Genomic DNA, 15170 nt, shown 5'->3' with positions numbered 1-15170 from the left:
AAACCAGATTTATAGTCTCTGAGAGAAAAGGGCCAAACGAACATGCTTAATGCTGAATACCACCCCTCCAGGAGCAGTGCAGCTGTGTTGAATCAGCTTTTCCTGGGAAAGATAATGCTTTTCACTATAAAAATTCCCTCCAGGCTGTCCTTGGACCAGGTGCAGGGCACCTGTGCCCAAAAACTTTGCTGCTGAGTGACCTTATCACCTTACCTGTGAACAGCAAGGAAATAAGCAGTGAGCTGCCCACAGATGGCAGGAGAAGGGGAAGAAGTGTGGAAGGCACCTTATTGGGGAGATGAAGCCAGACCTCCTCCCTGTGTGGAAAAGCCATACTTCCTCAGAGCTGAGCTGGAAGTGGTGAGCATGTTCCAAATTCCCAGGTGGGCCAGGTCCCCAGCAGGCTGCAGCACTCAGGATGGTTTGGAGGTTTGACATTCCCATTCCCTCTGCCACTGCAAATGGCCCCAGCCCCAAACACTGCTCATGGAAGAAAATCCCAAAGCCATTGTTTGCTAGGGTCCTCTCCCTCCCATCAGTGTTTCACAGTGAGAACCTAAGGAAGGATTCATCTCTACTCCAGGTTTTTGATTCATGGGTTTTACTCCTGCCTTGGGTCAGCAGTAGTGTCTCAGCCCAGAGTCCTGCAGTGATGCTTCTCCATCAGCTCCTACACATACCTGGAGCCTTCTGAGAAGACGACAAGAGATCCTGACCCACCAAGCTTCAGTCCCTGCAAGGAGGAAAAACTCCGAGAAGTCACCCCGACAGCACCACACAGAGGCAGCTTAGGTACAATCTATATTATCTCTATATTTTTTATTTGTCATCATATTTGCTCATTTCTGTGGAGTATAACGTCACAAAGACCAAAATAGAGAGCGGCTTGTCGCTGAGCTCACATCAGTTAAACACAATAGGTACAAAACTAGGTGACTCTGTCTTATTTATCATACTTTTTTTCAGTCATTTATATACAAAGAACTACTCTATATGGAAAAATAATAAATCCCATGGGTATGTTACATAGTAAACAAAAAAGGAAGGAGAGCGGAAGCAGGTGAGGGAGAGCAGCTCCAAGGGTCTGCTCCTGGAACCAGCACGTTTCTTGGGTCCTGGGCTACCACGAGCAGACCAACAAGACCATGGATGCCTTGGCCTTCTTGGTCTCAAGCTTTGGATCTCATATTTGTTCCTCCAACACAAAGTGGCTTCAGAGCCACTGCTTGCTCTGGCACTTGCTGGTCATGAGGAAGAGCAGGAAGCTCAGTGATGGATGATTTTGTGTGGTGTTAAAAAACATATATATATATAAAAAATTATAAAGTAGGGCAGCTGGCTTGTTGGGTACTAGCTCACCAGGCTCCTCCAAAGGCAGCTGGTGCAAAAGAGTTATAATTGAAACCATTACACACAGGATGCTTTAAGAATATCCAGATCTTCTGCACAGTGCATATATATATACATATATATATGTGTGTGCAGGAAGCATTTCAAAATAAGTTCTAAGACATGCTTCTCTAAGCCTAGACCACCTTCATGCTCAATAGGGCAATCACACAGATTTCAGCCACCCAAATGCAACAAAGATTGGGGGCAGTAACCAAGTGATACTGGGACATCATCAAGACCTGCAAATGCAAAGAAAGGGGCAGATGGGATCATGTCCCATGCCCCACTTTCCTAAGAGCGAGTAAAATCAGTATCTCACATTAAAGGAATATTAATCAAAGCCATAGAAAACAGAAGCAAAGTCTATTCAACCTTCAGTCCTGCTTTCCAAGCAGCTTATGCATGAGAAGTTTTACACCTGGCCCACACAATGCCTGGCAGAATGTGTTTGCATGTTTAATTAAGCAGTCACAAACTTACAAAAATTAATAACCAACAGCATGGCATTGCAGGATGTGTGTGAATGGGGGAAATCCAGCAGCAGAGAAGCTGCTGGATCCACTGACACTCCTCCAGCTCCCTCAAAGGTACTGCTGCTCTCACCATCCCCCAGAAGCATAAGTAGTGGAGGAGGCACTATCCTTAGGCTTTCCTCTATCTGATCCTCAGAGCAAGGAGCAAACCTGCCTCTCTTCAAGCTCTTTTGCCCAGCTTGGGCAGAGGTGCTTAATAAATGAGGTGCTCTTCACTCACTGTCGCTTCTGAGACACTCAGTGAACAAGCAGATGGATCAGGAAACAAATGGAAAGGTAAACTCCAGGCAGCAAATCAGACTCCAGTTCTCCCAGCAGGACAGCAAGGAGCAATCAAGAATCACACAGGTTGGCTATCGGCAGGGGAGGCATAAAGCAGGAGAGGAACGGAGAAACTACAGCTGAACACAGTAGCTTGCTCCAATCTCTCAATTTTGCTTCCTGCTTGCACATAGGAGAATCTGAGCTATAGCACTTGAGTGTGCTGCCACTTTTCTCCTAGATAATTTTAAGCAAGCAAGAGGCATTTCCTGGTCCCTGGACAGATCTACAGAGGGATCTCTTTCGTTTTGGCTCCACTAAGTACCCATGGGTTCATCCAAAACCCAACATAAGCAAGGGGAAGCCTCTTCAACTTCTATGGATGCTGGTTGCACCCTTGACAGCACTGCAGGTGCAGCAGAGCCTGTGAAATGTGCAGCAGCAATTGCTGCCTGAGAAAATAAAAGGGACAGATTTGACCAGCCAGGTCATATCAGGTTTCAAGTCTGCTCCGGTCTGCCCCAGAACAGCTACAGAGATAATAAACAAAGGAGTGTGCATCATTCCTTCCTGAATATTCCAGCCTAAGGGTGAAACTTGTGTAGCTTGGGGAAAGTCAGTGATGATGAGCATGGGGAGAGCTACCTGTGAGAGACCAGGACCTGCTCTGGCAGCTACCTCTAACAGGGGCAGATGTAATGCTGGGGGACAGGAAACAAGAAGAAAAACTGGTTTTGTGTTTACATATCTTCCCTTCCCAAAGAGGGGTGAAGGAGCCAGAGCTCTACAAACTTTCACCATCTATCATAGCCAGTCCTGAGTGTTGCTAGCAGGAGAAAGATGCCCCAGGGAGGCTTCCTGCCACAGGAACATCAGGGAGATGGGAAGCTTGGACACCTGGTGATTAAAACACTCAACCCTTGTGAAAAGATAATTCCATCCCCACTGAGCTTCAACAAGCTTTTATAACAACTGGGGATGCAGACAGCCAAGGAACATGAAGAAACTCTGTCCTTTTCTCCCTTGCTCCTTCAAGTGACTCCAGGACTTATAACTAGGTGCTCAGGAGGATGGGGACAGATGCTCCTTACTCAGCACTCAGGGCAATGGCTATTTAGAAATACCGGTCTCTGATCTGGTCCTCAGGAACGCGCTTATGGCTGCATCCCCATCCTATTTCCCAAGGATCACTGAGATGTTAGTACCAGGGCACTGGGGAGAAAAACTGTGCCTACATCAACCATTCAGGAAGAGAAATAGAAAGCAGTCAGGTTGTCCTGTTAGAAAAAAAACCAAAAACATTTTTGGTTACAACTCTAGGCTCTGGTCAGTCACACTCCACACCAAGCTGGGCAGGTGTGGGAAGCCAGAGCCCCAAATCCTGGAGCTTTGCTTGAATCAATTCAAATTGATTGCTGCCATAAAGAATGGGCTCAAGCATGGAGTCCTGGCCATTCTGCCACCTCCGCACTGCTCATTGTGTCCGTACCCACAAAAGCTAATGGGAAGTGCCAACTTCTGCAATCTTTACTCTCTAGGAAGTGATATGACTTGTTTCTGCATTAATAAATTATTAAAAAAAAAAAAAAGGAAAATGACAGCCTGTGCTGGCAGCTTCCCCTCCTAGAATTCATCATCGGAGCTCAGCAAGAGGGTCTTCTCGTTGTCACGGGCACCGGAGCAGCTGTGGGAGCGCGAGATCACATGGCTGCCGTTGCGCCAGGGGGGACCGTGCTCCAGTGTCGACTGCTGGGTGTACTGCTGGTAGGCTGGAGAGAAGTTGTGGATCGCATCTTGGACAATGTCATGGGGATTCATCGTCTCCTTGAGGCTGCTGGAGATGCTCTTCATGGGAGCACAGCGACCTGTTTGGATAAGACGGGAAGGGGCAAGTAAAGAACACTGCTGCCTTCCCCACACCCCTTAATGTGAAAGTAAGGAGAACAGGGAACATGCAGTCCTAGATCCCGCAAAAGGTGCGTTACAGACTTCCTTACGCAGCTGCTGAGGAAATGCCACACAAATAGTGTTGAGTTTTACCAGTGGTGCTCCTAAACCCAGACACTGTGAGCCAAGTGAATCCATCACAGCATCAAACGGGGAACATACCATGGGAATGGGACACACCAACAGTGACAACCTCCACTACACACTACTGGTGCTGGCCTGGGTGTGCAATGAATACAGTCAGGTAGGGAGGTGCTCCTCCAAACACTTTCAGAAGACAAAAACTAAGTAAATTCTAAAAATATAGAAGAAATGGCATTTGCCATTGACTCACTGCAAATTAAGACTGCTAGGTAGTATCAAAGTGCCCATGGGAAAGAGATCATACGAGTAAAAAGCAGCACAAAGTAAGGAAACGAGGGAAACAGGCAGTACTAGAGGCACAACTACCCCATGTGTCATGGTGATACCATGAAGAAAGCAGTAGATGGAGAATGTACCACCCAAGTGCTAAGCACAGAGGGAAGGTGTGTCTCCTTCTAGGAGGTGCCATGTCTCATGGCTTCTAGGCTCCTTTTCCAGTGTGGGCTTCTGGCTCTGCTTAGTTCTGGGGATGAGCTCCCAAGAGAACCAAAGTATGCTGATCATCTGTGGCAATTATAAAAGTGAAGGGAGGCTGCACAACTCTTCAGAGAGAGATTCCCACAGCTCTGACACAAATGCTCTAAAGCTATGTGTTAATGCCCACACAGCTGTTTTACTACTTGTAATCCAGACAACCCTAAAGCAGCTGTATGAGGCAGTGGAGTCACAGACTTGCAAGGAAAGGGGAACAGGGGACAGGGCAGGTTGTAGGAAGGCTGGGAATCAGGAGATAACAGCATCCCAGCTAAATACCAACTGAGACAAACACACAAAGCATGCTGTACCTACCGTATGGCCCATATGATGGAACAGCTGCCAAATCAGGGACCAGTGGCCAAAGCAAGGGAGAGATAAAAGGAAGAAGAGAGAAAGACAGAGACAGAGAAAGAGGAAATAACAAGAACTGAACAAGGCCCACTGCAGAAACATTCCCCACTGTACTGACCTGTAGTTTACCCTTTCATCACCCATAGATCTCATCTCCCCCCACTGCAACCACTGTTTTTCCAAAACCTCTGGGGCTGGCTGGGATGGAGGAGTCACCTCCATTGACACTGCCCAAGGGTTGCTGTGTTCCAGCGCCTTGGCACAGATCTCCCCCAGGATGAAGGAATCCCTTTATTTGGAAAACACTGCATGGACTAGTGTTTTCCACACTAGGCACAAAAGCCCCTTTTCCCCAAGACAACATCCATCTTCCTCTTCCCCAAAGGAAGAATCTTCCTTATAGCCGCCCAGCCCTCACAAAGTCATTACAGGAAGATCCTCCTCCTCCGTGACACACATATTGCCAAAGCACAGCCTCATCTTCCCAAGCCAGATTCAAAACAGAGCCTGGTTTAGACCCTGTCCCTCCTGCCTTCAGTCTGTTACACAATCTGGAGCAATGGAGTTCCCCTTTGGGGAGACAGGAAGAAGGACAAACCCATTCTACTGAAACAATGCAACATCTTACAGCCCTCAGGTCTGCAACAAGTTGTCGTGGGTGGCATAGTGGGGAACTGAAAAAGGAACAGTGCAATTCAGGCAAGGTTTCTGCCCTGGAGGGCTGTTGCACAATAGATCTGTTCAGACACCACATAGGAGGGGATGTGGTGTTTTCCAAGCTATCTGGTTGGGAGTCATATCAGCGTCCTGGCTGCCTGAGGGACAGGTCTCCACCCAGTCTTACTACCAAAGAGACAAGCCATATGCACTGACATGCGTCCTACCTTGGGCATCGATTCTCTTGTCCACATACACCTTGTATGTGAAGGCATGGCGCAGGGCAATGGCTGCAAAGAACATCTCCACACAAATGATGAAGTCTTGATAGCCAGCAGCTACTGTGCCTTCACCCACAGACACATTAGCAGAGTGAATTTTGGGGATGGCACCACACTTTTCCAAGATGGCCAACAGCATCCCTAAACAAAGTAATAAGTTCATGTAAAAATACAGAAAACATGGTCTCACAGTAACTGCAAAGAATGGAAATAGCTGTTTGTGCTGTATGTCCTAGACACTAGCTCACTCACCGCAGGAGCTACAGAGTGGGCTACAAACATGCACCTATGGTCACTTGTACAACAGAGAAAGGAAAAATAAAATTAGACAAATACATTCAGGCAAAGAATGTTCAAACACTGATCCTCTTCTATCCTCAACTAACACATAAACTGTGTAACTAACTGCTGTAGGACTTAGTCAAGTCCAAAAGGGTAAGAGGAGTCAGATATTTCTGTAAGCAATCCTGTGATCTCAGTGTTGTCCCAAAATAGGTTCTTTCACACAGTGTGCAAGAGGCCAATCCACACAAAGAGTCAAGGTATTTGGCTTATTTACAGATCTGCATAGAAAGGGGTGCTGGCTGGCAAATCCACAAAGCCAGCATGATGACTACCAAAGCTTTTTGCTATTTATACATTTTTCCAAACAAAGCCACTAATGTTCCTCGGCTAAAACTTACCTAATTCTCTTTTTACTTAGTATTATGTCTTCTATCGGTTAACGACCCTCTCCCTGCTCATGCTAATTAGCCTGCATGCTCAATCTCCCTCTCCTTTCGAGCCGGTGGTTTCTTGGGTCAGCGGCCACGATCTCCCCCTGCCAGAATTACCTTTCACTCTGTTGGAGCTGATTCAGCACAGCTGCTGAGCTGTCTTTATTAGTTTCTTCCTTACTTTGGGGGTTCTGCCAAATGTCTTTGTGGCTTGTAAATTCTGCATTCTTCGTGTCCACTATCTGTGGTACGTCCCTCTTCCCAAACGTTGTTAACTTTCCCTGAGGTCACTGAAAAACGTTGATCCCTAAACCTTAACAAGGCAGTTCTAGTGTCAAGAAATTCATCTTTCTAACACCTGGACATCACTCGGAGTTTGTTTGTTAGCTCCTGTTTCACAGATTAAACCTCTTTTCATGTTGATTAGACTTGAAAGCACACAAGGATCAAACACCAAAGAACATCCTTTCTTAAGAAAAATTTGACACATTCCATATTTTGCAACATCAGCACTTGCACTAGCTAGAATAAAAACTGAAGTAACAGAACTTTTAATTTAAGCATACTAGTGTTTTTGACAAACCACTGTAAGAAAGAGGTTTCTCCCTGTCCACAGCTTAGTGGCTGAAGAATTTCAGAGAAGACAAAGTGTGTGACCAGATGCCTCAAGATGATAAACCAGACAGCTTACTAGTTTGTCTGTAAACAGGGAGGATGGGCTATACTCCAACAGCCTGAATTCCACCTAAGTTCCTACTCAATTAGTCTTTGAAGTGCAACTCAGTAAACCTAAGTAGGGCATTGAACAGGGAAATGCTCTGAGCCAATTAGTCAGAAGCACTAAGCTTAGGTGGAATTTCAACTTTCCGACTGTGTCTCTGCTTCATGTGTATGAATTCTGAGTGTCCTCCCAGCAGTGGTTCTGTGGCAGTACACACTGCATCCAGCTAGCTTGCTCTTTCACATACACCACAGACATACCATTAAAATTTTATTCAGAGAGCACTAAAAAAAGGACTAAAACTTTTTATATATGTCGGTTTATCAATAAAATGGCAGCATGCAAATAAAATGTTGGCAGCTTGTGCTTTATGATTGTTTCAGGAATGCAGAGAACTCTTTACCCTATCACCTGATTTTGCCAAATACATGTTCTTGTGCACACATACACACAGGGATAATGAGGATTCAGGAGCATATAAACAAAAATTAAACCGAGCAAAACAGCTTTCCCAGAGAAAAGCAATGAATGACTATAAACCAAATGGAATACAGAAAGACATTTTGTCTATTAATCAACATCTGCTCTTGTGTCTGAGCCCCTGCAGAGAGCTCTCTGTGTCTACCAAGGGAAGGGAAAAGCAGCTCACCTTGCCAGAAGGACAGGAAGATGACAGACTTCACCATGAAGAACTTGAGGACTGGGCTATAGGGACTGAGCAGCTCACGTGTGGCAAAGTAGAAAAGGAAGAGGGCATACAGTGCCAGGCTGACAGAGATGTTGTAGATGATCGTCACATAGAGGTAGCCACTGGTTACACTGAAAAGAGAAGATATATATGAATGTCTGAAACTTCAGCATGTTTTCCCCTTGGTACGGTCAATGGGAAGTTCCAAAAGTCCATTTCTTTCCTGCCTCCCTGTCCCATTCCCACCCCCAAACCAAGGCAGAAAAATTATGAAACTATAAGGGGGCTACCTCTGCCTTCTTTTCTCATGCACATTAACCCATGTAGTCCCATCTCTTCCCAGCACACACATGAACAATAAGCAAAGCCAGGCAGAGAAAGGACAGACAAATCTTGCATGCTAAATAAAAAAACTTACTCAAAGTCACCATCCTGGTACTTGCCAAAGGCCTGAAGGATGACTGTGCTGATCGCCATGAGGGGCTTCACCACACAGAACTGCAGGGTAGCCTACAGGAATAAGAGGGGAGGAATGAGGAGGCAAGCGGTGCAAGAGGACAAGCTGCCAACAGCATCACGATGGAATGTCCACTGGGACCACTAAGCAAGGCAACACAATCCAGCCCCAACAAGATGTCTGACCCTGCCACTTGCTAATTGATTGTGCTTGAGGACTGTAGCACCCAAAAGGAGATGAAGGGGCTTCAGAAGATGTACATGTGCTATCTGCTTGTCCAGAATGGGAAGAAAAACCTCTCTGTAGGGTTGTTCTGAGAAGCTGTCAGCCCACTCTTCCAGAGCTGCTTTTCACAGGCTGTGCTGCAGCACACTTATGCACTGTAACAGTATGAACAACAAAATAATCTCACACTGTGCTATGGCACAGACACAGCAAGTTGAACATAGGAAGGAAAGCAAACCCCAGTCCATAGCTGTCACAAAGTCAGGCAAGAAAGTCCCATGGATCAGAGGGGAACCCCACTGTTCGAAGAGGAACTTCTGACAACTGCCACAATATTCAGGCATTTTGTAAACACAACGATGTGTGTTGCCACACACAAGTTAATAGCTATTCTGTTGTCATCCACATGACCTTTACTGAATATCCCCAAAGATTCCGTGGCACTTGGGATCAGCTATGTCCATTCTGCCTGTATAAACTACTGCTCCTATTGGGACTGAGTGTTCTCTCAAAGCCACTGCATTCCCTAACTTTCTGCAGATGCTGAACTTCAAAGTCCTAAAAAAAGGAAAGACTTATGGCCCTAAAAATGTCTCCCTGAAGAGATGTGACCTGTGTCTCCCTTAAGGAGGCTGGAAGAGCCTGGGTAGGTGCTGACCTGTGTGCATGTGGGGAGGGCTATGTATGGCAAGAAGGTAAAACCAAACAGTAATAATTGCTTTGGATACGATGCAATTTGTTAGTGGTCATAAGACTTCAAGGAGATTAAAAACCCCAGCACATGCCAGTTAGTGAGTCACTTTAAATATGTGAACTGGAAAAGGTCAAGCTAATTGGTAAACAACTCCATCCTCTGAGCTTCCCCTCCTTCTGATCTGGGGACATTTTAACCATTTCCCTGCAATTCAAACCACCATGTACTATTTTTAGGCGCTTCCCTAGAAGATGCTATAGCATATGGGAAGCACATGGATAGTGTGTGACCCTTGTGTGGGTCACCAGACAGAGGCCCAGCAAAGAATCTTGATCAAGACATCTTTAAGGAAACAAGCTGTTCATATTTCACACCACAGGCAGCCGCATGCCACCACACTGCTGGAGGTCCACAGGCATCACAGGCAGACTGACTGACCCACAACAGGCCTGAGAAAAGTTGTGGGGGGACAGTGTGAAGGTGGTAAGAAAAGAGATTTATACACACAGATTCCTTCAGGATAAAAGGGACCAGAAAGAGCAGAAAATGGGCAGGTGGTGATGGGAGGCAAAAGAAGTGCTGGAGATACTGAGAACAAGGCTAAAAAGGGCAAGGTGTTCCTTTCAGCACATTCCTCTCCTGATCATCACCATGGTGGATACTGCACAGGTCTGCACTGACATTTGTTCTGTTGCCCTTTCACACCGGCCTTCCTAGGAATTTGCCTTGAAAAGTCTTCTCCAAAAATCCTGGAAGTCTAGAAGTACCAGAAAGTGAACCTTGGCATCAACAATTTCTCACCAAGACAATATTTAAGTTCCAGCCAAGAAGGATGGAAGTATTTAATCATCTCCTTGCAATACACCTCCCTCTCAGCCTCCACAACAGGAGTGCAGATTTAGCAGTTAGCAAAGGCCAGGCATGAGTAAAAAAAATTGCTACCAGATACCAGCAAAAGGAAAGCAAAATATCTACCAAAGACAGAGTTACCAAACAAGCTGGGATTTGTGGAGGCCAGCAGAAAAAAAAAAAAAATACACCTTCTCCATTCCCCAAGGTATGCTTCTAGTCTTCACTGTTGTGAACAAGCTTTCCAAACACAGACATGTGCAACCCAGGTAGTGACTGCAAGAGACTGTGGGACATGAGAAGCAAGAAGTCTAAGGGAAATTATTTCTCCAGCATTCATTCACTTTCATGGGTGTTACATCTGCTTAGAATACATTTAAAAGGTAAAAATTAACATTAGGAGCAGTAAGAATAGGTAATGCAGTCAATCAACCAAAGGGTGTCCAGATGAAACCCATGGGAAACAGCTGAAGCAACATAGTGGGTTCAGACTAGAAAAGTATGAGGCAAGAAAACAGAAAATCTGTAAGGACAAAATATGGGGCAGGGACAAATAGAACAGACATGCAAAATAAATGGTCCCTTGAAAATGGCCACTTGTGCACCACAGCTTAACACTGGATATTACCACGAGACTGCACTGTACTTTTGATGTTCCTGCATATTGCTAAGACACAGAAGATGGGCCATGATGTTCAGGAGAAGCCAGGGCAGATATCTAGATCTGCTGACTGAAATTACAGTGACCCGAGTCCTTTCAAAGAACCAGACCTGCTTCACACTGCCTCCACAGAAACCTCCTGTGTTCATTTCAGCAAGTGAGCAAAGCCTTGAAATTCACCTGCTGTTTCATGACAGCCAGAGGTGACTGACCTGCAATGAGCAGACAAGGGCTGTATAGAAGTTTAGGCCTCCCCCATTCACCCGCCCTCAACATACTCAGTTCAGCACAGACAGACACACATGGTGAGCAATACTTGGTTCCTCCTACAAAACAATGTGTCATGCTTAACCTCCACCCCTCCTCAGTTCCAAACCACAACAGCAGCACTGGGAATTCAGGAGGCTGTTACACAACTGTGGGGTGTCTGCGACACAACAGACATTCTTAGAGCTGGGATCTCTGTCATCCAGAAATGCAAAGAGTTTCTTCCTAGGATTATCATCTGTTCCAGGAGATAACTTGTCTCTTAAACTAAGGCCTTCCTGATGTGGGGTTGAGTAGAAAATGTTAAAATCATTCTTAACATATTTAACTAATTCTTAACAAACAAGCCAACCCTGAAACACCTCCTCTTCTCAGAAGTTCGCAGACCTCTCAAAATGCTATTAGAGCCCCCTGCCCAAAAAGATCTCAGAAATTCAGCAACAAAAGGCACCATTGCCACCCTCACACACTTAATTTCTGCAGAATGTCCCAGCCCATACCTGTTTGCAGAATCTCAGGAAGCCAATTGAATAGGTCTTTCCCCACAGGCAGCAAGTCCCGTACACACAGCTAGACCTGAAAGAACCAACACAAGATGACAGAGTTCACAAGCAAGACTTAGACAAGTGTGCAAATCTTTATCTACCTCTCTGTAGCAAAGTTGCAGGACTGGTGCTTTCTCCAACAATGACCGCAGTTATGGCCATACCCTCTTCTAGACACGTGTCTAAAACAACATCTTGACTATACACTGCAATTTTTTTTCTTGTCACTGAGCAACATGGGGAGAAATATAGATCCTAGAGGAGACACACAGAATCAACTGAAGACAGAAAAGATTTAAAGGAGGAGAAGGGAATAAGAAAATAAAGAAAGGAATAGGCAGATGTCCAGAAAAACTGTGAATCAGTCCAGCTTGCCTAAGAGGATGTGATCAGCCTGATCTGTCTCAGAATAAGGTACTGGCAAATCATCATCATCCATGCTGCCCAGTTCCAGTAGACATTTGCCACCTGACACAGTTTTTCAGGACAGGGATAGAGAAATAGTAGATGGGCATAGAAGGAGGACAGCGTCATGCTGTAAGCACAATAAATACTCACTCAATTGGTTTCCCTCTGATCTCAGACATGATGGAGCTCTCCCCTCCCAAGTACTCATAGCAGAGGCTGAGAAAGTTGTATATTACAAAGGCTGCAATGACATCAATCACAGTAAAATGACAACCAACTTCAAAACAGGTGCAAGGACCAAGAGGACAGGCAATAGACCAAACATTAGCAGGGACTGCTTATGCAGCACCTTTCTCTTCAAAGCACTCCAGATTTTCACTGCATGTATCATCCTACCTCAGCACTCAGAACACTATCTGAATGAGAGTCTGGCCAAGGTCCCAGGCCAGTTCCATGACTCATGCCAAAAGGGTCACAGAACCATTTAAAACTGTGGTCAGTCTCTGTTTTATTTGGCATCTGTAAGATGCCATTCTTTATACGGTTCCTGTGCATTATTTCAGGACATAACACTGGTACTAAATAATCTGGAAAAGGTATTTCTGATCCATCAGCCATATGTTATCCCCTGTGTTTAACCTTTTAGCTGATGAACACAGTTTGTCTCTACCAGGTAACCCAACTATAGACATAAGAGTTGGAGAAACAGAGAGCTTATAACAATCAGTGAAACTCTGTTTTCATGTCTTGTGGGGACTTTTGCAAAACAAGCTCTGTGCTTCATTTTCTCAAAAAAGATGAAATTTCTTGTGTGCTGAATAAACTTCTCCTTAGGCCACTTCTTTTCCACCTTCCCCACAAATCTGGTACAGATGACAAACAGACTGACCACTAACACTCTGCCCTATTTCAGTTCCCCATAACTACTGATGTATCTCCTTTTCATGGGATCCAAACTCACTTAAATTTGCATGAAGTGAGCCTGCATACACCCATGAGAGTGTATGCCACTCTCTTGACTTGTTATAATTGCTGTTGGACCCTTGAAGTTGAGAGATTTTTTTAGGGCAAGGACTGTACTTCTGCATTTGACACAGACAGCCCTGGGGCAAAATGACAGACTAGATGACCCTTCTTGCAACATTATATTCTATCACCTGTATCTGGACATTCCCTGGAATGTCAACACCCAAATCCTGTTTTTTGCCCCTGTTTTTTCTATAACTGGGATAGAAACAGCAGTCTCAAGGAACTTTAAAATAAGAACAGAAACTTAATAATGTACAACACTGATAAGCTGATCTCCCTAAGCAGCCAGTAATTATGAAACAGGGGATTTAAGGGTTAATAGGGAATTTAGAATGATTTAGGCAATGGATACATTAAAATACGGTATACATTATTCTACCAGTACGGGGACCCTCTGAAGAAAATATGTTACCCATTAAAATTATGCTGAGCCAGCAAAAAGACGGGGCGCCTCTGATGAAGATCGCTGGGCTTGCTAAAAATGCAAAGCAAAAAGGCGACTGCGCACGCAAAGACATCCGAGTTCGAAAGTTCAATAGTGAGGAAGACTATGGAAGCTTTGTCCCATCGGACCCCAGCCTCATTTTTGAGACCACTGACTCAATAAAAGAACGAACTATGCAGTGGCAGCTAATTTCCATACCATGCGGAGAAAGGGCGGGGATATATGTATAGGCGCTATAGAATATGCATGACTTTTGTGAATAAATAAGGCATTGAGGAAGCTGGGGTGCACAGGATTTGGGAAGGTTCTGCTCCCTCTGTGTCCAGCGCTGAATAAAATACCTACCTACTTTACAACCCTTGGTTGTGGAGTTATTACCGCATATCAATTAGACCTGAGGTCAATTTTTCCACATGAATGATCTTCCAAAGTCAGACAAATTCTTCTATAAGCATCTAAACTATGCCCTGGCAAAAAGATACTCCATGGTCCCCAAAACACTTATAGTCTCACAACACTGTACTTATGGCTTGTAGCCATGTCTAGCTGGCAAGACTGCTATGGCACATAAAAGCCAGTGGCATACATGCTTCTAAGTATGCAATTGGGATATTGTTATTCTATCTGTAATCCTTACTACTGAACGAAGTTCACACAGTAATAATTTTGCCAAAGCTTTAATTAGGACAGAAAACACCAACCATGGAAAAATTATTTAAATAACTGTGGTAACTCTTTTTGCCTTAAATTTTCCTGCAACTTAACTGACAGCAGCCAGCACCCAGAGGAAGAAAAGCTAAGCTTTTCCTATTGTCCTCCAGTGACCCCTGCCCTCTGATGTAGTCATTACAATACCTGCTGCCGGTATTTTCCCTAGTGCTTCACCAAGCACTAGGGAAAAGATGACATCAGAGGAAGAAAACAAAACAAAACAGAGAAATATCTGCCCATTCATCCCCAAAGTAAGTGTTAACTAGCAAAGCTCATCACACTAGCAAAGAACTCTTCTCCCATTCCTGATCCACATCCATCAGATAGTACTAATGATACCAACATAACAAAAAAACCCCAAACAAACCCTACTTGTGTCAGTGCTTCCTACACCCTGGTTTGTACAGAAGCAGTCACATTAAAGAGCAAAACCAGAACAGGCTCCTCCTGACAAAGTCCATAAATGGCTTAAGACAGCTTTCAAAATTTATTAGTAAGGTCTTCTTCCACCATTCCCTAATAGCCCACTTTGCAATGTAAAACCTTTCCAAAATATAAAGAAGGTGGATGGCAAGAGACAAAAAGGCTGCTTTGAAGCAATCCCCAGAAAAAGTGAGGGAGAGAATCTGCTTTCCAAAGGTATCTTCACTTCCACTTGTAGTTTTCTCACACAGGCCAACATGCTGAGGTGAACTCCAGAGAGCACCGGCA

General features: G+C 44.8%; 1 protein-coding gene across 2 annotated transcripts in view; it reads right to left on the bottom strand.

Annotated features, from left to right (window-relative positions):
* Positions 1-793: 793 nt before the first annotated feature.
* TMEM184B (transmembrane protein 184B) overlaps positions 794-15170 on the bottom strand; it is a 30935-nt gene continuing 16558 nt past the window's right edge. Inside the window, exons 4-10 of one of the 2 annotated variants that reach the window (XM_012569229.5) lie at positions 12425-12515; positions 11822-11897; positions 8587-8678; positions 8130-8299; positions 5990-6184; positions 5067-5090; positions 794-4051 (exon numbers count right to left, since the gene is read on the bottom strand). In XM_012569229.5, the coding sequence (XP_012424683.1) occupies positions 3810-4051; positions 5067-5090; positions 5990-6184; positions 8130-8299; positions 8587-8678; positions 11822-11897; positions 12425-12515 (890 nt within the window). In that variant the 3' untranslated portion in view covers positions 794-3809. The remainder of the gene's footprint in view (positions 4052-5066; positions 5091-5989; positions 6185-8129; positions 8300-8586; positions 8679-11821; positions 11898-12424; positions 12516-15170) is intronic. The other variant, XM_002198748.7, reaches the window with a different exon arrangement.

The sequence above is a fragment of the Taeniopygia guttata genome, chromosome 1A (assembly GCF_048771995.1).
Source record: "Taeniopygia guttata chromosome 1A, bTaeGut7.mat, whole genome shotgun sequence".
NCBI lineage: Eukaryota > Metazoa > Chordata > Aves > Passeriformes > Estrildidae > Taeniopygia > Taeniopygia guttata.
Note: the sequence above shows the minus strand (reverse complement) of the source record. Positions and strands in the feature narration are given on the sequence as shown.